Raw genomic sequence first — 21,694 nt, 5'->3', positions numbered from 1 at the left:
TTTTTCAAAAAGTTAACATTTATTCATAAGTTCATACTATCAGCAATCTTTTGAGAGGAATTATGCTCTTAAAAATAAGCTTAAACAATAAGAGGTGAAGCTAATAATGGTCTTCAGTTTATGAACACCTTACCGAAAGCAGATGAGACATCCGTAACTAGAAAAACTGTGGCAATCTCTTTTCGACAGTGTTAATCAAGAGCCTCTCCATGTGATAACATGAAAAACAGCTACTAGAAGTGTGACCTTTTGCACATAATTCACACATTTCTTTCTGTTCTCTCTCCTGTGCCTGCTACAAGCAGAATGATTGACCACGGCATCATATAGCTGTTTGTTTCCGTCTTGTGGTAACTAGTGCTACAGTGAACAATCTCCACCACACCTTCTACTCAGAGAAACAGGAATATTCAATGCAGCAGATTTACTAAAAGATCTCTTTTCCAGTTGATGGTAATTACATACAACAATGATTTTATCGCAACAGAGAACGTAGGAATGGTTAAGAGGATATGCTCAGTGGCTAACAGGATATGCTAACCATATTTTCCCTCCTTTGTCATGGATTCTAGGAGTCATGAAAATACAGAACACTGGGATTCTTTAAAGAAGTCTTGTACTAGTCTACTTCTGGAACGATTAAACATCTGTGACAGATAAAGTCTATCCACTCCATTTAGGGAAACATTTATGTAGTATCCTCAGTTAAAGCTTGAAGGAAAGTAACATCTGTTTAAACCAGTTTATCAAAACTAAGGGTACAATGACTAGAAAAAAACATAACTGGAGGCAAAAAGAGGGTATGTCTAGCTATAGCATAGACTCCTTCATAAATAAGTAAACAAAAAATACTCTTAAGTTTGCTGGGGTGCCCCATTCAGCCACACGATTAACCACAGCTCGCTTTTGCTTTTAATACCCTATTAGTCTTTAAGGAGTAGAACTAGAAGTCTGTGCCCAATTTGCACTCAAAATCTCCCCAAGACCCTGTATCTTCTGACCTCCATCTTAGTTCTTTTTCTTTCGCACATCTTCCTCTTCCCAGCTAGCGGGCACAAATAAAACAAACTGATAAAGTTCGTTTACCTGAGCTGACTCTTTTTTTGGATGGATAACTCTGCCAGACAAATAAACTTCCAAATATTAGCGAACAAGAGAAGGGACACAGAACAGTCAAGACAGAACACTTTTGTTTTTGTCAATATTTCTTTAAATCCCAATCCAGCTCCTAGTAAGACTGGACACTACTTACAACACTCCTAGAACTGCAGAAGAATGGAAACACAATAGGGAGCGAGTGGAGAGGGGGACAAGACAGCCCAGGGGCTGGCTTCAGACATTCACATACACAAAGCCAGCATCCACTGGAGTCATTAAGGCCCAGATGCCCCACTAATAGGAACAAACCCAAACACAAAGGTAGCACATGAAATGTATTTACCTATTTAAACACAGGCAGCTGGTCAGGCTAGAATGGGGAAGGTAACTGCTAATTCCTTGTACTACAAGGAAGGAATGGAGTAAAAAAACCCAAGCCCACGGGCAGGTTTTTGCTTTGTGAACCTCTGTCTGTGCTGCTGGTTAACAGTGGTAAGTATAAAAAAATCAAAGAAAAATAATCTATTTATAGAACAAGTCAGTAGTCTGAGACATTTAGAAAAAAGTAAAAACAAGTCCTTCTTTAAAAATGGATTTACTAAAACAACTGTCACCCAGGATGACCCCAAGCCCTCTGGTCCTCTGGCAAAGCCAGGGGCAACTTCAGACAAGAACTGTTGCTGATTGTACACTGGTACACATCCAGCAAAGCCAGCAGGGAGGGGGATTTGCGCTGCGAACAGTATCTGCACACTGCTTGCTGGTATCGGTTGAGGCCATGCCCGTAGCCTGGTGATACTGGGAATAGTTGTGAGTGAAACTTTTCACAGAAGCACATGTCAGTGTAACCTCTGAGGTAAGTGGGCTGTCTTCTTTCCTTCCCATCCCTGGGTACAGATCACAGAAGCTGGTGCCCTGGGTGCTGTACCTCCTTTGCCAGCTCCACCCTGCGTGAGACAATTTTAATGTGCAGGAGTGCAGAATCCTACGCAAAGCCTAGAACAGGAGAGGGCACCCCTGTGGAAAGGGAAGCACTCTACTTTTCCCAAGCTCTGGTCTAGCTAGACATCTTCATCAGTTTTCTGGCCCTCCTCAGGACAGGAAGATTAGCTGTTCCCCACTAAGGAAAAAATTTTGCCTAGTGGAGTAGAGTTGGGTTTCCTTTTTGGTGAACAGAACCTTTGCCAATTTCTGAGACTGTGAGCTCCTCTGCCCTTTAGCTACAATAGAGAAATTAAAAGAAATTCAACCACTTGCTCCCATCCTTTTAGTGTAGTGTTAGCTGCCTGGACATGGAGGCAACTGAACTCTCCCAAGACATTGCTCTACTCGCTGGGTTGGCATGGGGAGGCAAAAGACAAACTTCCAAAGTCACCTCCTTAGGGCAACATGGTAGGTCTAAAAGCTCCAGCCTACGCCCACCAATTCCAGGCCAGCTCCACTGCCAACGTGTACTTCTAACACCCTGAAGTGTCTAATCTAACAGCCTCGGGTTTGCTCAGTCTCTTAAGAGCAACAGCCACACTCAAAGATGGAAATACTCAAGTCAAAAAAAACTGGCTGGAGCTCCTAATCAGGCGGCGTCTGCATAGATGAGTCGGTACCACTGTGCCTTGACGTCCCCGTTGTGTGAAGGAAGCCAGCTGTAAGGAAGGGACCAACTCTGCTGCAGGTCTGTACATCCTTGGAAGTGAAGCTCAGCGGCTACATTAGCTCCAAACCCTCTCTTTCTGTAGGGTTTCAGTGGTCCATTTCCCAACAAGTTCCAGGCATCGAGTAGTTGCTAACTCGTCTCCTTGAGATCTTCCATTGGTAGTTTGTAGCTCAATAAGAAAGGTGGTGGTGGTGCATGAGCAGGACTACTTGGTCCCTGCATTGGCTTCTTTGCGCAGTTTATACAGATGTAATCCTCATTCTCAGCCATTTCCGGAGAGACACCAACACAGATTTGATGAAACCACTCATCACAGCCACCATCACACTGCACCCAGTCAACCTGCAAGAGATCAGAGCAGCAACACATCACACATTACCAAGACAGGCATGGCATCTATGAAGAAAATACCTTCTATTAAACCCACTTGATATACCTAGAACACAAAAGTTTTCAGTGTAAATTAGTACCATACAGACTTCGTTTTAAGAAGCTGCTTCAAGTTTATTAAAAAAATAACACTGTTCCAACAAACCTTGACCCTCTTGAATCCAATCATCACAAACACACACTGCTACTACTGAGGAAGGTGACACTCTGCTCTCCTCAAATGAAGGACAAGCATGCTAGAGCACATTTAAAACAGGAGCTTGCTCAGGGTCAGTTACTTCAGCATAGATGAGAGTCTACATATACAATTCTTAATTACATATATCCGCTTAGACTGCTTTATCAAATGGTTGCTTTTGCAACTTACAAATTACAGAAAGCAGGAGGACTTCAGCAGCTTTACTTTTCTGTCAGCTAGATACTGGGTGCAGAGCTGGCCACCAAACGCCAAAAGATTCACACAAACTTTAACTCCAAAGTGCCAGAACATTTAAGCTACAATATTTCAAACTTTGAGCTGAACTCACTATAAGAATAATTTGGAAAAGGCATAAAAAGTAAATTAAAATTTAGGAAGGAAAAAACTAGGAATTATTAGTTTCTGTAATTCCTTGAGTAAATGTACACATTAATTTGAGTCAGTGGGCAGAAACTGAGATCTGCAAGATAAGGAACACATATTCTTAATTTTAATGGCACACACTGGTACAGGTATAAAAATCGTGACTGCTGTAGTTCTGCTTTCACCTTAGAGGTGTATGTGAAGATGAAGATATATCAGAAAAATTACAGTAGTGGCAACCTATCTAAAATGAAGAAACATTATCAGCTCAAGATTTTACTTCAGTTTCTAGGAAAACTCTTCCTGAACAAATTTTTATAAGTGACTAGGAATGGACACCAACAGCTGCAGTCATTACATTCCCATATCTGCTAGTTTTCACTTATATGGTATTTACCTTTTGAATGTACAAAACCATGTCTGACCTTACAGAAAGACAGTCATTACATCAAAAGCTTTGATTATACGACCAGGAATTTTACTCAGTTTAATTTATGGAAGTTTGACAAATTTAGTACAACCTTCTTTATAATACAAACTTTCAGGCATTCTCCTCCCTCTTGCAATCTCAATGCCTGTAAAAATGTACTAATATAAACTAAATATCATCTGGGAAGTAAAGAGAATGGTGGTACAAAGACTGTATCTTCTTTTGAGTGACTGAGTGATTTCTAACCTTGGCATAAGTTTAAGGCTTCAAAAATAGTCTTAACTGGTCTTCTAAAGTGTTCAAATGAACACTTGAATTCCATGTTTCAACTTTGCAAAGTAAGTTCTTGGCATTTGCATTTATTCCTACTCTCTTGTGCAAGCCAGTGCAGTATAGTGTCAATCCCAGTTATTATTGGAGCTTTTTTTTATTTCTTTCTAAAAAGCAGGGAAAAAAAAATCTGAAAAAAACCCCCACACCACCATTTTTTGATCATCAGTCGGTGTTAAAGGCTGATGATCAGGACAGGCAGTAGTACTATAAAGAGAGGCAGATCAAGTTTGTTTTGTAATAATCCAATCAGGTCTAAAATTACTGATTATTCATCTCCAACAAGTGGAACACTGCAGTTTGCAGATTGCTCAGCCTGCAGCGCCACTGTCCACAGACTGTATGCAAGAAATACAGAAAATTCACTTCATTTAGGAACATCACACATCCCACTTTTGCTCAGAAACACGTTGAACTCAGAAATGTTTCTAGCTGAGTCAAAGAATTAATCCTTTGAATCAGACAATGTGTGTTTCACATAGCCAGCAAAAAATTACACAGCTTGAAGAGGTTAAACTTTCCAACCAAGACTGAGTACTTCTCCCTAGATTCTAATCTTCCATCTTCTTCTTCTGTTTTAAAGTATCTAAGAGAATAAGGAAGTTTTACAGTTTTATCTAATACTTCTGCGTACCTACCCAAGTACTCCTCAATCCTCTTTCACTTCCAATCATACCACTTTTGTTGCTCATGCTGTTCAAGCTAATTACCAAACTGCACTGGGGTTTTTTGACTTTGCACGGGATTGCCTATGATGTAATAGAACTAAGCAAAAACTCACTTTGTCCTTGCAGGGCCTCTGGCAGTTTTGTGCAGCACATACAGCGTTCTCATCATCCGACTCCTCCGCTCCTGACCAGTCGTACTTAGAAGGAATATCTAGAACCTTCTTCTCTCTTTTTTTCTCTGCACTCTCCTTTGCTAGTTCCACCTTTGTGACAACTGCTTTCTCTCGCTTCTTCTTCCGCTCTTCTTCCTTAGCCAGTTTCTTTGCCAGCTTGTTTAGCTCCTTTGTTTTATCCATGGTGAGTTTTAGCTTCTTCTTCTTGGGTTTTTCCAGTTTTTTCAGATCTTTAGACTTTTGCTTCATATCTCCGAAGAACTGCTCTGCTCTCTCCAGCTTTCGTTTCCGCTTCCTCTCAGACGAGTCTCTCCCTCTCATTTTCAGTGGTTTCTCATCCATGCTGTCATCCTTCACAGAAACGGGAAAAAGAGATTTTTTCAAATGCGAATCTCCATATAATGCAAAGCTGTGGTATGAGAGATGTACTTACCTCTACCGGTGCCCTGACATGGTATGAAGGAACCCATTCAACAACATAATGTTACAAATTCTAAACAAAAAGGGGCTCAACTTTATTTTCACCATAGTAGAAAAAAAATAATAAGTGGTATCAACTGTGTCAAAGTACAATGAATCAAAACTGTCCAGTGGAAAAAGTAAATCATCAGCAAGGGTAAGGAGGCAGAAGAGCAATAAATACAAATCCCTTCTCACATTGCTTTTTAACAAAAGTTGAGAAGATTAATAATTTTTTAGATGCTCTTGCCTATTTTTCATCCTAGGTCAGTCTTGCCTGTAATTATTTTTGAGAAAAAGCAATTGCTATTCTGGAGATTAAGAAAGAGCAGTTGATGAATTCTTAAAATGTATCAATAACTCAAGCAAGAGAAGTAACGGATCCATTATGTGAATAGCTTCCAAACTGGCACACATTGCAAATATCCTGACATCATTAACAAATCTTAAATAGCAGATTCAGATCAGAAGTGAGGCTTAAAATTGGCAAATTGTCACTGCAGGTAGCATCCACAGAGACAAGTCCTATTTATAGCTGAGACAGTCACATCTGTAGCTCCTTAGTACAAACAAGACTGAATCAGTTTTAGTTAATACAGCTACATGTTTTAACCTTAATAATTATTAATAGATTAAGGAGATACCACAGGCCAAGAAAAGACTGTTTACTGTACATTATTTAATATAGCTACTCCACCCAAAGGCAAATCCTCTGAAGATTATTTTATAAAAGTCTAATTTGCATTATATAGACATAGAAAGGTACTCAATTCAAAATGAGTAGTTCTGGTCAAACAAGTATTCATAAGGGTTAGCCAGAAAGTGTTGCAACACACACGCCCTCTTAACCCCAACATAAAGAAAAAAGCTGTGCTTAACTATAATATAACAGTCTGGCATATGATTTATAAATTACTATTTGCTGGCATTCAAATTGTTCTTCAATCAATTCCATGCCAAAATCATTAGATTAAAAGTACATTAAGTTTATGCAGTGAAGTACTTGGGTCAAAACATGGTAAAGCAGGACTTCTTTGGAGGCAAGGTCTGCTGTGTACTGCTGTCCTAGCTGACAGCAGTTTGGCTGCTCTTTGACTTAGACATTGTATGTGGATGGCACTCAGAAAATGAGACAAGTGATTAATATGCTCATCTAACCTCACTGTTCACAGCATGTAACCTTCCATCTTATATTACTGTATGCTACCAAAAAGTCAAGGAAGAACCATTTTCAAGATATTTCCTGTGCAGTTCAAGAACCCAAAAAGCAATCATAACTACACGTGGTCAAACTGACCCTTAGCTTCAGCTGACAGATGATAAAGGATGGGTTCCAGTACAGCTCTCCAACACAAGAGTTCACCTCCTCTTCCAGCACACGTCCCTAACCCTCTGCATGAATGAGGATAAGTGATTTGGACTAGACCTCAGAATCAGCAGATAAACCTGCCTCATTCATTGCCAGCCAAGCAAAATGATCAGCACACCCTCTTTGAATGTACGAATAAAAAAATTGCTACGTCTGTGTTATTCTGAGGAAGAACAGGAATCTTATTATCTGTATTACCAAACCATGTTTTCTGAAAACAAACAGTTCTTTCCTCAGTAACAACAAAAGTTCACAACATACAAGTTACACAAGTGTAGACTTTCCATCTTCTGAAATGCTTCTTGTAATTCTTTTGCAGATCAGTTCTGATTCCAAGCATAATCAAGAACAGCATTTCCTTCCCTAGCCTTATATTTTCTAAAATAAGCTTTGCATATGGCACTGCCTGAGAAAACTGTTCTAAATACGGTTAATTGTGGAGGACAGTGCTATGGCATGAGTAATCAAGAACTGAATTTTTTGATTTCTTATTCTGTTATTTTCTGGAATCTACTACTCCCTGGTTGAAATCCAAATAAGTAACTAAACACTCAACTACTCCAGATTATATTTTTAAAAACAACACCAAAGTAACATGGTGGGTTTTTTTTCCATACCAGAATACTTCTTCAAGTTCCATACCTCCATGACATGAAGGAACCTGTCCTCAGAGGGTGGATGAGTAGCCTGTAAAATCCGCCAGATGTGCTGGGTCTCATCCAGTGATACCTCTAGTAGATCTCCTATCATCATTAGATCTTCTAACTGAGCTTTCGCTCCAGGTGACAGCTCCAATACAGGCGGCTCCAAACTGCGAGGTACCAGTGGACTCTTCCGAGGCTGTTTCCTTGGAGTGCTAGAACCTTTCAGACAGGAGGTAAGTTGTATAAGGACAAAAGGAAGAGATCAAAACCAAAGGAAATTACATACTTTTTACAAGAGCAATCTAAGGAGGGAGACAATCGCAAGCAAAAAACATGGACACACGTTTATATTTCAGACATTAGGAAACTAAGTGCAATGTAATTCTACTGTAGCAGGGGTGTCAAACTCATTTTCACCAGGGGCCCCATCAGCCTCGCAGTTGCCTGGTAAGGGCCAAATGTAATTTCAGGACCGTATAGATGTAACTACTCCTACAGTTATACAGTCCTAAAATTACATTTGGCCCTTTGAAAGCAACAGCAAGGCTGATGTGGCCCCCAGTGAAAATAAGTTTGACACCCCTGTATTATGCCTTTTTACAGACAACATACGCTCTACAACTAGCACAGGTAACAGAGCACTCGACCTCCTTACTGACTGCTCATCCCAGCTATCTGTTCGACTTTATCTCAATGTATATAAAAGCAAATACCTTGAGAGCAGCTTTTAGAAGCAGAAGAATATGCGTGCTCGGCACAGAATGAGGGAGCAGTCCACATGTGTGTTACCACTTCCTCTGATTTAACAGGGATTTCCTCATCACAGAACAAATTGGGCTCCAAGCTGCTAGAAGATTTTACACTGGCATTGTCCTGAAAAAGACCACAGAAAACATGCAGCACCTGGATCCAGAAAATGCCTTCTTCAAAGTAAATTCTACTAAGACTGACCAGACTGCTGTTCTTAAAAGCCAACTTTGAAGCACCACATCAGAGACACCAAGACCATGTGCAAAAGGTACAAGTTACACCCCTACTTACACAGTAGATTAACACAGCAACAATGGAGATAGGTGAACAGATTTACAGTTAGTGTATGAGAAACACTTGACAAGTTTCTTCACTCAGCAGTCCCTCAAGTACGGTCTTCAGAGGTCAACATAATGAAAAGAGGCTTATTCTTAGCATATATAACTTTTTTTTGCTTGAATAATTTGACCATAAAGACTGGCATCTTCAGTAAAACAGGAGTATGCTGAGTACATAATGGTTACTATAGAAAGAAATTATTAAAGATCTAACAGGTGAGTAAAACCAGGAGGTTTCAGCACAGCAAGAGTTATCAGCAAAACAATCAAATGTTGCCCTAGTATAAGGACTTTTTATGGCCGTCTTGGAATCATTTTAAGATAAGACCAAACACTGAAAGGAAAAGGGCTGCAACATTTGAGACCGTTGTGAATATTTCTACGAACAGAATAATGATGGCGTTGGCTTGCGCTCAGCTCAATGCATTGAATAAAATGCTTAACACATTGTGCTCCTCAGAAAACAATAAAAGCCAAGTAGCTGGCTTAAAAGAAGAAAAAGGCTGTAGAGCAGTTACTGACAATATCTACCTGAAGATTAGCTGTGTGGGTCCCAAAATGGCCAACTCAGGAAATTGTACCACTCAGACACTGTCACTTCATGACATAAAAAGGGAGTTTAAGAATGGTAATCTCTCTCTGGCCTTCAGTTACATGTTTAAAAGGAAGTGAAGTGCACAGTAATGATTCCAGTAGGAACTAGAAGTGTGAAATTCACATTGCCCAAATGAAGAGGTAGAATAAATGTATCCAGAAAGATGAAGATATTTCTCCCTACACAGTAAATATCCTATCTCTTACAGTATCTTGTTCTGAATACACTACATTAAAGAGAGTTCATCACCAATAGGGAAATTAATAAAAAGGTATCATCATTTGGTGGCCACAAGCAACACAGGTACAAAGGAATGAGAAAAAAATACATGAGACAAAAATGAAAACAATTAAAGGGGAAGAAAATTTAGAGTAAATTAGACGAGTGAATCAGTCTGCCTGGAACAACTCTTACAAGTCTAGCTATTGCACTCATAATTAAGCATTTGCTGGCAAGAAACATGTTTTAATTAGATGAAGCACAATATAATCAAGCAGGCCTTTTCACATCTGTTTTTGTAACCACTGTTGTACTTGAGATGTCCAAGACTTTGGTATTCAAAATACAGCCTATGGACCCTTAGGGATCCAAGGGTTACTTCTACAGGGTCCACAAGAAATTATTAAGAACAAATTCATAACTGATGCATCATAAGCTATATACTTTAAAAAAAATCTTCCACTAGAAAAATATTTATAGGTCATAAACTGGAAAAAAAGCCAGCCCTTGAAAGCCAACAGCATAAAAACAAACTCTGAGCAACTTGACTATTTCTTCCTAGTTTAGACCTGAAGAATTTGGTTGGCTGAACATTTGTCTTCTACTCCAACCATGTTAGTTGACCTATCAAAAGACATTTCTGGTCTCTATCAGCTCTGCTTCAACAGATTTTTACTTTTAGGTTTTTACAATTACATATAGTGATGGACACCCAAATAAAAAGGGTTAAGTAACAGATTTTAAAATCCTGTCAGAAGAATCATTAAACAAATGAAATAAAACTCCCACAAAACCCTCAGATCCTACAGGTATATGCCATCTTTCTTGATGTATGCTTTATGACATCCTTAGAAAATGCCACATTTTCCAGAAATGCCACCTTATGACTCCTGATGCAAAGAATAGTTTAGAATTTTCTTTAATATAAAACTAATTTAATCAAAAGCTGTAGCACCCAATTGCAATGAACTCTTGTTGGCATTTCACATGGGACCCTAAGACAAATATGTGTATTTGCATAAAGCTGCTCAGAAACAAATATTAAGAACAGGAGATTGAGGTAACTCATACCTAGACTATTTGCTGTCCCTTTATAAACCACAAAATCTGCCTTAGAAGAATTTACATGACCACACTGGCTTTTAAGTTACCATCTTTTAAGGTAGATATGACACTATTGCTAAAAAAAAACACCACTGCACAGGAAGAAACAGTGTCATTGCTTTTGTCTCTATATATATCAAAAGGACATTTCAGAAGTTCTGAAGTGAAATACATCACATTGAACACACTCAGCTATCTCTACAATTGCCTTTTCTCAGGACGGTTCTTCTTTAGTTAAAATATTTTTAAAACTTAACTGCATTTACAATTTCTGAACTGAATCCAGACACTAGTTTTACAACACGATCCAGATATGTAGCCCTGAATATTTCCACAGATCCAAAATTCTACACATATACAGCCTTTATATGAGGGTTGAATGAAGAGAAAGGTATGAAAACATGAAAGAAGCTCTGTCATCAGGGAACGTCTTATAGGCCATGCAGTTTTCAAAGACTAATTTTTTGCTGTAGCAAAAACTGTTGAAGGGCATAGAGACTTACTCATATTTATGATTCATGATATCTCTGAACGGGGCATAAAGACAATGTTCATCCTCCATGGTATTATAAATGAGAAGTGTATCTTTTTCCTTAGCACTAAAAAGCACCTTTTGAAATGGAGACATTTGGAAAATCTGAATACAAGCATTACAAAACTTCCCAGCAGTCCAGGACTGAGACATTCAGATAAAAATCAAAAAGCATCTCTTCTGCAACAGGAGCCAGGGTAGAATATCCATAGCTTAAGATACAAAAAAGTTTCTGAAATAAATTGCATTAATGAAAAACAGGTGTTCTGGATTAATTTCATGCTGGCAAGCCACAATGAATTACTTACCTTTATGTCATAGCCATATGTCTCCCTAATGTCTTCATCAGAGTCTGTCTCTTCATCATCGTAATCCACAGTCTGCCGTGGCGATGAGGACACGCTCCCTATCACTCTGTTAAAGGCTGATTGCTGGAAACTAGTCAAGTGTCCCTAGAAGAAAAATGGAATACAGGAAGGAAATAATACGATTTCCAGAAAAATCTATTAAAAAAACTAGTTACTGACAAGGACAATGCTGGTTCTTTTGGCCTGGACAGTCACAGAAAAACCTAGCTACATCAAAATGTGAAGAAGGATAGGTAAATATCCAAGGAAAAGTTTGTTACATTTTATTTACATGGTTTTGAATAACAGTGACTAGAAATATTTAAATACTGCTGTTCAGTGCTACCAAATTATAGCCTGTGGTTGTACGAATTTCTGCACCTCAGCCTCATCTGATCTCAATCTCAAGATGAAGAGGTCCGCTGCAGGAGTATCAGAGTTTGCCTATCGTCCTCACCAAAACTTACTAACAAGACACTAAATGCCCAAGAATGATAATTCATGAGAAATTGTAAATATTGAGATCATTGATTCTGTCAAGAGGGAAATGGAATTCGGACACTGAAGTAGTTACTGCTTTACGCATCTTCAGGCCCTCAGCCAGCTGCGAGATCTGAACCAGAGTTTACTTCAAGCACCTTCAGCAGTTGCTACAGGCAATGAGTACAAAGCAACCGAGCTGTTCCTGGAGCAGCATGTAACTGACTGAAGCCAGCCACAGCCTGAGGAGCACTGAACTAAGTCATTTTGATACGACTAATCCTCAGCTTTTAACTGCCCTCCCCTCCACCCTCACAAGCTCCTCCAAGAAAGACAAGGCATTTCGACAGACTGATGAAGGACAAGCACATTAAAAAGCAAGATACTCGCATTCCTACCTGCAGGTCTGGGTTGGCTGCTGCTTTCTGTAGCTCTGCACTGATTATTTTCTCTGTTTTCTCCCGTGCTGCCTGCTCCACCATTCGCTGGCTGAGCACAGAAAGCTTAGCCAAAGCGGAGGACAACTCGTCGGTGGCCAAAGCCTGCCGTGCTCGGTCCTGCCAGCTCATGGCACGTTCTGTCAAGCACTGCAACGCCTCCCCTTCCGGCAGCCGTACAGGCAGCTTCTGCAGGGACACCAGCAGAGACAGTATCGTCTCAAGCCGTGGCCTTCGAGAACGCATGCAAAGCGGACACAGAAACTTCACTTCTTTGGCCTGCCAACTAGAGCCCTTCTTCTGAGAACTTGTTTTGGGAAGAGGCACGCAGCCACTATGAAACCAGTCTTTGCACAGCTCACACTGTAACATGAATCCACTAGCTGTTTTGCGGCAGATACAGAATTTGACTTCTTCAATCCGATCCACCATAGTCATCTTGGCCAAGTTAGCTGCCCTGAGAGCATGCATGGCTTCAATCTCCTTCTGTTCCCGCTCCTTGAATATAGCCACCTACCCAGCAAAGACAAAAAACAGTTCATGACCTTCACAGCTGAGACAGATTGCATTTTATTAGCAACATAGGAAAACAAACAAAAAACCCACAACCAAAACACAAACAGATATCAAGACATCTTCCTAGTTAAACTAGTCAAAAATTTAGGAATCGTGTGATCTAATTAAAACTTTAGCTAGAATATCTCCTCCTTGCTTACTCATTATTCCCCTGAGTCCTCCTGACAGAGAATCTATGTAAACATTAGATAACCTTCTACAAATATATACCAGGACAAAATCAGAATCAGACCACCCATCTGTCTACCAAGACAATGCAGCTGAGCATTGTTTCAATGTTGAATCAGCACCAGAAGCATCCAAGTTTCCACATATCTTCCTGAAGCAACTTCCTCTGTGTCTCCATTCAAGTAACTATAACAAAGCATACTAAAGTAAAACAGACTGTGTATAAGACACATTAATGAGCCTGTATATATTTCCTTTGTTCCTGGAGAAAGCGTGGCCATATTACAGCAAATTCTTCCGATAAGCTGCACCAATATCCTCCCAACAAGGAAGAATCAAATACAACATTCCCCCAGGCCAGTTTCTGTGACCAAGCACTTACAGACTGCCTTTAAAAATCGACCTAACCGAATACGTCTTAGTATTGGTTTAGGTGGAGCTCTACCTCATTCCACATTATTATCATGGGGTTTCAATAAATGTTAATAACATTAGATAAGCAGCCACAGATATTAAGCCAAGAGCATTTAAATCTTACCCGTAACCCAATACATATTAAATACCAGCACTTATACTCTGAACTGTGCTTCCTTCTATTTTCACTGCAATTAAATCTGAACTATATTCTTGCGTCAAACATCATGAGATATTTGTTTTGATGAGATTCCTTTATTAGTTTTTCCATAAGATTTCTACGCAGATTACAGACAAACTAAACCCATGTATCAGTAGGCACTACCTTTCAATGCTCCTTACCGCAGCTGCAGTGTCCCTGGCCTCCTCCAGCCCATCCTCCAGTTCACTCAGGGATTCCAAGTCAAGATCTTTCTCCTTTTCCTTCTCCATCAACTCCTTTGCCCTCTTCCGCCTGTTCTTACTGCTCCCATAAACACCAATATCAGTCCGAGGGCTCAGAACCTGTAACCGCCAAGAAATTTACACAGAGCCAAGGATACCAAGAACATAAAAAAAGTTCTAATCTATAATGTTATGATTTCAGGCACGTATATGGAAACACCTAATAAAGGAATTACAACAGAGTCACCAGAAAACAAACAAAAAAAAAAAATCAGCAATCTAGCAGCTTTGGTATCTCTCAACTAATGCTGGAAATAAGAGAAATAAACAGAAAATGATGTCACCCATAGGGAATGTGCATGTAATCAGCACCACAGTGATATGGGAGGTCAAACTTGAAAGCCACTGTGTTCTCATTATTAAGTTACAAAATCTATTCAGATTAAGGTATTGTACATATAGCTAACAAATACTGTACGCAGTTACATATCAGTAGTTTAACGTTCACTTCGAGCACCTTCACTTCAAGTCTTAAAAACCTGCCATTATTTCACATTTACATCAGCAACTTGGTAGCTGAAACAAAAATATATGCTATCAACCTTTCAGTAACAAACATGAGAGGCTGCAAAGCAGTTTTAAGGACAAGAATTAAGTTTTAAGTCATCTTGTTTAGTTGGAAGGCAAATCTAGCAAATTAAATTCAATATAGGCAAGTTCAGATTGACACATTTAAGAAAACAGTCAAATACAAAACCAGAACATATTAAATCACTAGTCAGGCAGAAGAATACAGAGAAAAAAAAATTTGACCTAGAGTGCATCATAAACTGAACGGAAATCATTGCGATGATGTTGCAACTGGGGTAGATCCCACTGGGAAAAATTAGAAACCAGTATCCCCTTTGAGACACAAGATGTAATTATTGTACTTCATGAGGCACTAGGGAAGTCACAGTGAGAGGATTCTGTCTGCTTTTAGACATCACACTAAAAGCAAAGACAAACCGCAGAGAATAGCAACAAGATAAGATTATGAAAAACACAGCCTACAAGAAAGCATTGAAAGAACTGGAACTGTTTTCCCTAGTAAAGGGAAGCCTGTCAAGTAGATATGATCAATCTTCAAACACATGAATGACTTTTATTAAAACAAAGACAGTGACTACATTCATTGAAGTGAAATAAACAGCAGCTGACTTAATTTTTCTTAAACAGCTTATAAAATATCTGATCTATTTTCTTAGAATTTAAGCAGTGGAACAAGCTGAAACATTCATCGATTAAACACAGCTTCCATGTCCCTTTTAGGCCTACATTTCTACAATTAAACAAAAAGAAAACTCCTTTTCTTTCTCTCTGAAAGAGAGTTTTAATCTGCTTCTCCAAAATAACAGTTGAGGTTTTCTATACATTAAACAAGATTAACCAAACATGGACATTTTGCCTTTTTCATTCTTCTCACCTGAGAACAGCTGAAGTTTTTTTACAATATTCTATTCTCAAAAGGAGCTTTGATCTACTTTAACTGAACCAGCTTTTCCCTCCAGACCACAGAGGGCCATCAAGCCCCGTTTTTTGACGGCTGACGCCCAAGTGTCTGTCACTCACCTGTAACAGACTGTAGCTTGAGTTCTTCTTCAGGAAGGTCCTCCCCGTGCGCTCCCTCCAGGCCCGTGCTGCAGCCACCTGTGATTCCAGCTGTGGCAGAGCATCCAGACGGACTGGTATTGGGCGGCCTTTGGCAGACAAGTTCTCCAGTTGCTCCAGGTAGGCATAGTTGTTCCCATTCTGGGATAAAAGAAACATTTCTAAGCCAACGATCCCACCATTTATTCAATGGCCAGCTTCATTTCAAGCCATACACTGTTTTGCCACTGACTAAAATAGAATTCTATAGGAAAGGAAAGGAAGGCAGGGTTTAAAACTTCCCAATATTTTTAAACCTAATACAGTTTTTATTTTAACAGCCATTCTGACATGGCTAGCTGGCTTATGGAGTAAGACAACATTTGATTTCTAGATGGTTATCTTAAATGCTGTCTGCTTAACAGGAAGCTACAATATCCAAGAGTTGTACAGAGGCTGATGTGAAACCAATTAGGATTCTCACTTCAGTTCCCAAGAAATACCTGATAAAAGAGCAGCATTTGTAGTCCAGAAATCAGCACCTAGAAATATCACAGAAGCCATGCCCCTTTTGGATCAAGTTATGTGGGTAGAATAACAGAAGGAAGGACTACTGAACTGTGATAACTTCATCTACTTCAGACGGAAAATTTCAGCCATCGGTGCCATTAAATCTTACACCATTTGTGAGGAAAACCAAAAACACAAACAAACAAAACACAAAAAAAAGACAACAGAAACAAAACAAACAACCGAACAAAAAAAAACAGACCAAAAATACCACCCACGCATTTCCATAGCCAGCTCCAAATCCAAAGACCTGCAAGCAGAACATTTTCTGCTGCAGCTAAGTATTTCCAGTGACAGTACACAGAGCAGTTTCAATACCAAGTAAGGTCCTTTGAGAGTCACATTTGTATCATAATGAATTTGCAGGCTTTTACATCCCCCATGAAATGCATAAAAGGAAGGGAAACAAACTGGATAGCCAATGGGGAAACAGCAGCACAAAAAGAAATTCAAGCACAGAGCTACAGTAAACACATTTGACAGCTATAGCAAGGTTTCCCTTCAGGTCACCTTTGTGGGTAAAGGGGCTAGGAGTAAAGAACATGCATAAATAGAAGGATGCAAGCAGAAAATTCCAAGTCCCTGCTGTAACGCCTACCTGAATGGCCTCCACTTTGGCTGTCCAGTCTCTAGCCCGCTGCAGAGCTTCTTTCAGTGCCAGCACATTGGGCAGGTAAGCAGGGATGTTCTTTGCTTCATTCACTATACCCTCCAGAGCCATCATACTTTGGCGTGGTCTAGAGTAAGAGAAAACAAATTCCAGCCTCCTCTCAAAATGCCCGTCAACTAAAGACATAAATTTGATAAGCTGGTGATGCAACTTCTTCACTGCACTGCAGTGGAGGATATCATGGCTCTATTCTTGGAGAGCGCTACATGCTACCCAGTAACAGGAGAGGTGAGAAAGCTGATGGACTTGGAACAATCAAGTTCAAAAAGGCAGTGTGTCAGAACTCTAACACTGAGGAAGCTGTCTTGTGTAGCATACTCGGTGTTTTTTGTTGAGGGGGATGAAGAGCAAAGACAGCAACAATCAAAGCCTCCTGTCCCTGTGCAACATGACAGGCAATCAACTCTTCTGCAAGTAATAACCTCAAATCCAACTCATGAGCAATCAAACTGCTGGGAGGTAAAAAAAAAAAAAAAAAAAAAAAAAAAAAAGACTACAGCTTCAAAACCTCTATTTATCATCACACTCCTCAAAACAGACTGAGGATCCCTGACCCTGAACTGTGTGACCTATAAGAACATTGCAAAGGAACACTCACCTGGCCTGCAGGCAGACCTTGGCCTTCTCTTCCCACCTCTCTGAAACTGTAAGCAGCTCCTGCAGCTCAGCCATGGCTTTCTCTACAGCATGGTGTGGTGCCAAGCCCACACCTGAGTCAATCAGCTTCTTCATCACATCCAGGGTGACCCTCTGGGGATCCAAGAGGGTGGACCTCACCTCATCCAGCCATCGCGCCTGCTGCAGTTCTTGCTTCAGCCTTGGCAGTTCAGGAAGTTCTACATAGAGGCCAGAGCCCATGTCTATCAACTCCTGCAGCTTGGAAGAGTCTGGGACCTCATCCATCATAGCTTCTTGAGCACGCTCATGAAATTCTTCCACGTCATCAAGCAGATTCTGAAGTCACATACAGTACAAATCAATTTGGAACAAACACCCACAGAATCAAAAGGGATAGCTGACTGAGGGATCAGTCGGCTGTGAATTTGGATGTGATCACCACATAATCAGTCATAGCTTCTACACACACTGCCAGCTAGTTTGTCACAAGACATCAAGTCTGACACATATTAAGTAACAGACTGTCTAAATTAATTTGGCCTAATGTTTCATACACTGTGCATATTAGATGGATGAAACTCTGCACCTTAAATAGTACAACTGCAACTAACTACAGCTCCCGATGAAACAGAATATTAAGCGCTGCCCAGTCAACATTAATTTTAAAATAGTGGGGGAAGGAGACTTCTGCAAACAGATTGTCTGTTCAATCTAGTGTCAGGGCCATTACAGAAGTGGTGGCAATACACAAGGGAACACAATATGCTGAGGAAAAAGTACAAGCCATAGTTGTAGGAGGACATGAATAGCAAAAGAACATTAAAATAACAATGGCCGGGTTTTAAATTTCTATTTCCTAAACCAGGCCCACTACTTAAACACACCTGGCTTTTATCTCAAAAAGGAAAAAAATTAAAATGCAAAACCCTCTAAAGAAAGAAGACAATTTCACAGAAATCCAACTGCACTGCTGCAGTTGTCCTCATCCCCATGTTTTGGCACTGCAATTAAAAAAAAAAAAAAAATCAAAGAAAGCAAACAGACAGGAAAGAAAGTCTGCAGGAGATACACCCAAGGACATTCAACCACTATACTCGACTCACTCCTGAGCCTCTTACAAAAAGACAAGTATTTCTGATAGCACGTTGATGGCCCAATGAGGAGCAAAACCAGCATTTCCTAACCCTTAGCTTACTGCCCCTCTTGTCTGACGCTGCTTTTCATGACTGTCTGGAAATGAGAAGGCATTCACAAAAAACAAGATCCACATTATAAGGATTTTGATTTAGGGAACGTATGCTGAACGTTTAATAGTGACAACAGCAAATTATTACAGTTTAATAATTATAATGCCTTTTGTGTTAGAAAATACTCATCATCCAACATGACAATTATTTTGCAATTTATTACAATGGATAATTGCATTCAAATGCCATGCTGAAAGTTAGTGATCGCTTAGGCATAAATGATCATTATCTGACTTCATTCAGAAACTAAGAGACTATGGTTCATAACCAGTAAAATGATAATATTTATTTTATTGGTTAGTGATTATGTTGAGGCTTCAAGAACATACACATGCACAGAGTACTTTAACAGAACAAACTTCCTAAGGCTTAGGAAGGGGAACAGAGAGACTAGCTGTGTGAAAATGTTTAGATAAGAATACAAATTAAAACTGTTAAGAGTTTATTGTATGCAATCAGCTCTGTAATCTACAAATTATGTCTTAATTAGAAGTAGGTTTTAAATACACAAGAAACAAAGAAATCCTTTGAGAACAACCTTATAGGTAATCATCTACAGGTGACAATAAAATTTCATTAATAAATAGTAAATATTTCTGGTTTGTATTTCAAAAGAAGTGGCATAGTAAAATGTTCCTATCATATGAGGATAATATATTTTTCCATTCTATTAGCTTCTGAGAAACACATTAAACAACATCTTTGAAGGTTAAAGATTAGAGTCAACAGGCCTGGAAAATCCATATCCTGGAGTTCTATAGTTTTCTAAAGGTACCTGTTTTCAGCAACAATGTGCCAGTTTCAGAGGGAAGTCCAATATAATGATTGTTTACATTATTTCAACAATGAATTACCGTGGAAAAGTTAATACAGACTTCATGAATGGAGGAAGACATAACCAACACTAGGAAACATTAACTGAAAAGAGGCCTTTTCAAACAAGACTAACTATTATATGTTTGGTTATGTAGGGGTAGCTGCATGTTTAGGCAATGTTTAGAATTTTAGGAACTCAATCTAGCACTATAGAACATTCTTCTTAAAACTGCATCAACAGAGAATACATGGGCTAATCAATGGTTAATGTACATCTCAAACCATTCCTCAGGGTGAAAAATGTTTGTTTATTAAAGATCTCTCTTGAAGGAGTTTTCCAGAAGTTGGTTAGTAGGCAAAACACTATTTAATGTTTCATCATCGATGACACAGAAACAGATTACTGCTGAAAACACCTGCTATGATACAGACTGCCAGAGTGATAAACGATAATAGCAGCCAGGGGAATCAGTATGATCTGGATTACTTGTTAGGCTAGGTTCATTCAAAGACGGGTGTAAAGATATACATGAAGGACAAGAAATGTAGGCCTTGCATACAGATCAAGGGGGCTGTAACCTGGAAAAAAAAGGCTGAATATTTAGTGAACAATTGTCCATGTGGTACTGCTTTCCCTCTCCCCTGAAGCAGCACACCAATATAACCCTCAGAAGTTTCTACCAAAACATATAAAGGGTAGGATTTAACTGGAAATCCCACCACAACAGATAGCATTAAAGATGCCATATAAGAGTAACTGGTTCAGAGAGACAAATCTGGGCCATCTGGACAGTGACGGGTGGGGAGGATCTTTTATCCTGATTTAGCTACAGCGAGACCACCACATCTGACCACACCCACTTCAACAGGTACCCTTAAAAAGTGTATGCACAGTCAAGTGAAATGTTCTGTTCAGTGGCCTAAACAGTGACTGTCAGGTGTAACAGCCCACACTGTCTGGCACTGCCGCACAAGAGAGCTACAGTATTCTTCCAGGTGAAATACTCCAGAGCATCTCACAGGTCGCTGGATAGCCATGCTTAGGCTACCAAATTGAGCTGTACATATCCTGCTGCTATGACTACACTAGCGTGAAAGTACAAACACCATCGTTGCCCACTTAGAGACATACTTGCAAATGAGCAGGAAATACATGTTACTATTCCATTACTGACAGCAACATGTCATCAGCACAACTTCAGTGACAAACAGCAAGATTACCCAGTAAAGCGGGAAACACTGAGCTACATATATCAAGAGTATTTTACTGCCTTTCTTGAGGCCACAGATATCACTGCAAAGCAGCTACTTGCTCTATATTAGAAGCTAGAAATGTAACACTCCAATCAATCTCTGCCAGTGCAGGACTGATTCTTAAGAAAAAAAAAAAAAAGCCTTTCATTCTTTACATCAGGCAGTATTATCTGTTGGTTTGTTTGTTTGTTTGTCTTCATTTTGGTTTTTGTTTGTTTGATTTGGTTTGGTTGGTTTGTGGTTTTTGTTTGTTTGGGGTTTTTTTGTTATTGTTTGTTCAGGGTTTCTTTCTTTTTCTTTTTTGGATTTTTTTTTTTGAAAAGGCACAACACTTAAAATATATCCAAAGAACAGATGCAAACTTACCTTTACTTGTCGGGCCTGGCTGATAACACAGGGCAGACTAAACAACTGCTGTACAAATGCCTTCAGCTCCTCCATAGTTAGTTTGGTCCGTGTCCTTCCACTATCTTGGCTTTGTCTACTGTAATCATAGACATAATCAAACAATATTAAGTGAGAGAGAAAGTGATGATCCCTGGATGTACTCCCAGAGACAGAAGGCTATCAATATTACTGAGAATTTACAAAAGAATTTCCATCACTTGAGAGCTCAAAAAACAAACTCCACAAGAATTACAGAATCTTGAAAACTAAATTTAAGGTAATTCCTCTAAGCATCTTCAAAAGAATTTAATCTGCTCTTCACAGGTAGGGAAGTCTAGATGACTTTCAAATTGGGTTTGTTTCAAACAGGTGAAGAACAGAG

General features: G+C 39.5%; 1 protein-coding gene across 2 annotated transcripts in view; it reads right to left on the bottom strand.

The window, feature by feature from the left end:
- KDM5A (lysine demethylase 5A) overlaps positions 1-21,694 on the bottom strand; it is a 50,130-nt gene continuing 28,436 nt past the window's right edge. Inside the window, exons 18-28 of one of the 2 annotated variants that reach the window (XM_082068544.1) lie at positions 21,292-21,409; positions 17,589-17,944; positions 16,919-17,057; positions 15,733-15,912; positions 14,080-14,241; positions 12,541-13,092; positions 11,624-11,767; positions 8,491-8,650; positions 7,776-7,996; positions 5,246-5,656; positions 1-3,094 (exon numbers count right to left, since the gene is read on the bottom strand). In XM_082068544.1, the coding sequence (XP_081924670.1) occupies positions 2,882-3,094; positions 5,246-5,656; positions 7,776-7,996; positions 8,491-8,650; positions 11,624-11,767; positions 12,541-13,092; positions 14,080-14,241; positions 15,733-15,912; positions 16,919-17,057; positions 17,589-17,944; positions 21,292-21,409 (2,656 nt within the window). In that variant the 3' untranslated portion in view covers positions 1-2,881. The remainder of the gene's footprint in view (positions 3,095-5,245; positions 5,657-7,775; positions 7,997-8,490; positions 8,651-11,623; positions 11,768-12,540; positions 13,093-14,079; positions 14,242-15,732; positions 15,913-16,918; positions 17,058-17,588; positions 17,945-21,291; positions 21,410-21,694) is intronic. The other variant, XM_082068545.1, reaches the window with a different exon arrangement.

The sequence above is a fragment of the Streptopelia decaocto genome (genome assembly GCF_964273445.1).
Source record: "Streptopelia decaocto genome assembly, chromosome: 1".
In the NCBI taxonomy this organism is placed as follows: domain Eukaryota; kingdom Metazoa; phylum Chordata; class Aves; order Columbiformes; family Columbidae; genus Streptopelia; species Streptopelia decaocto.
Note: the sequence above shows the minus strand (reverse complement) of the source record. Positions and strands in the feature narration are given on the sequence as shown.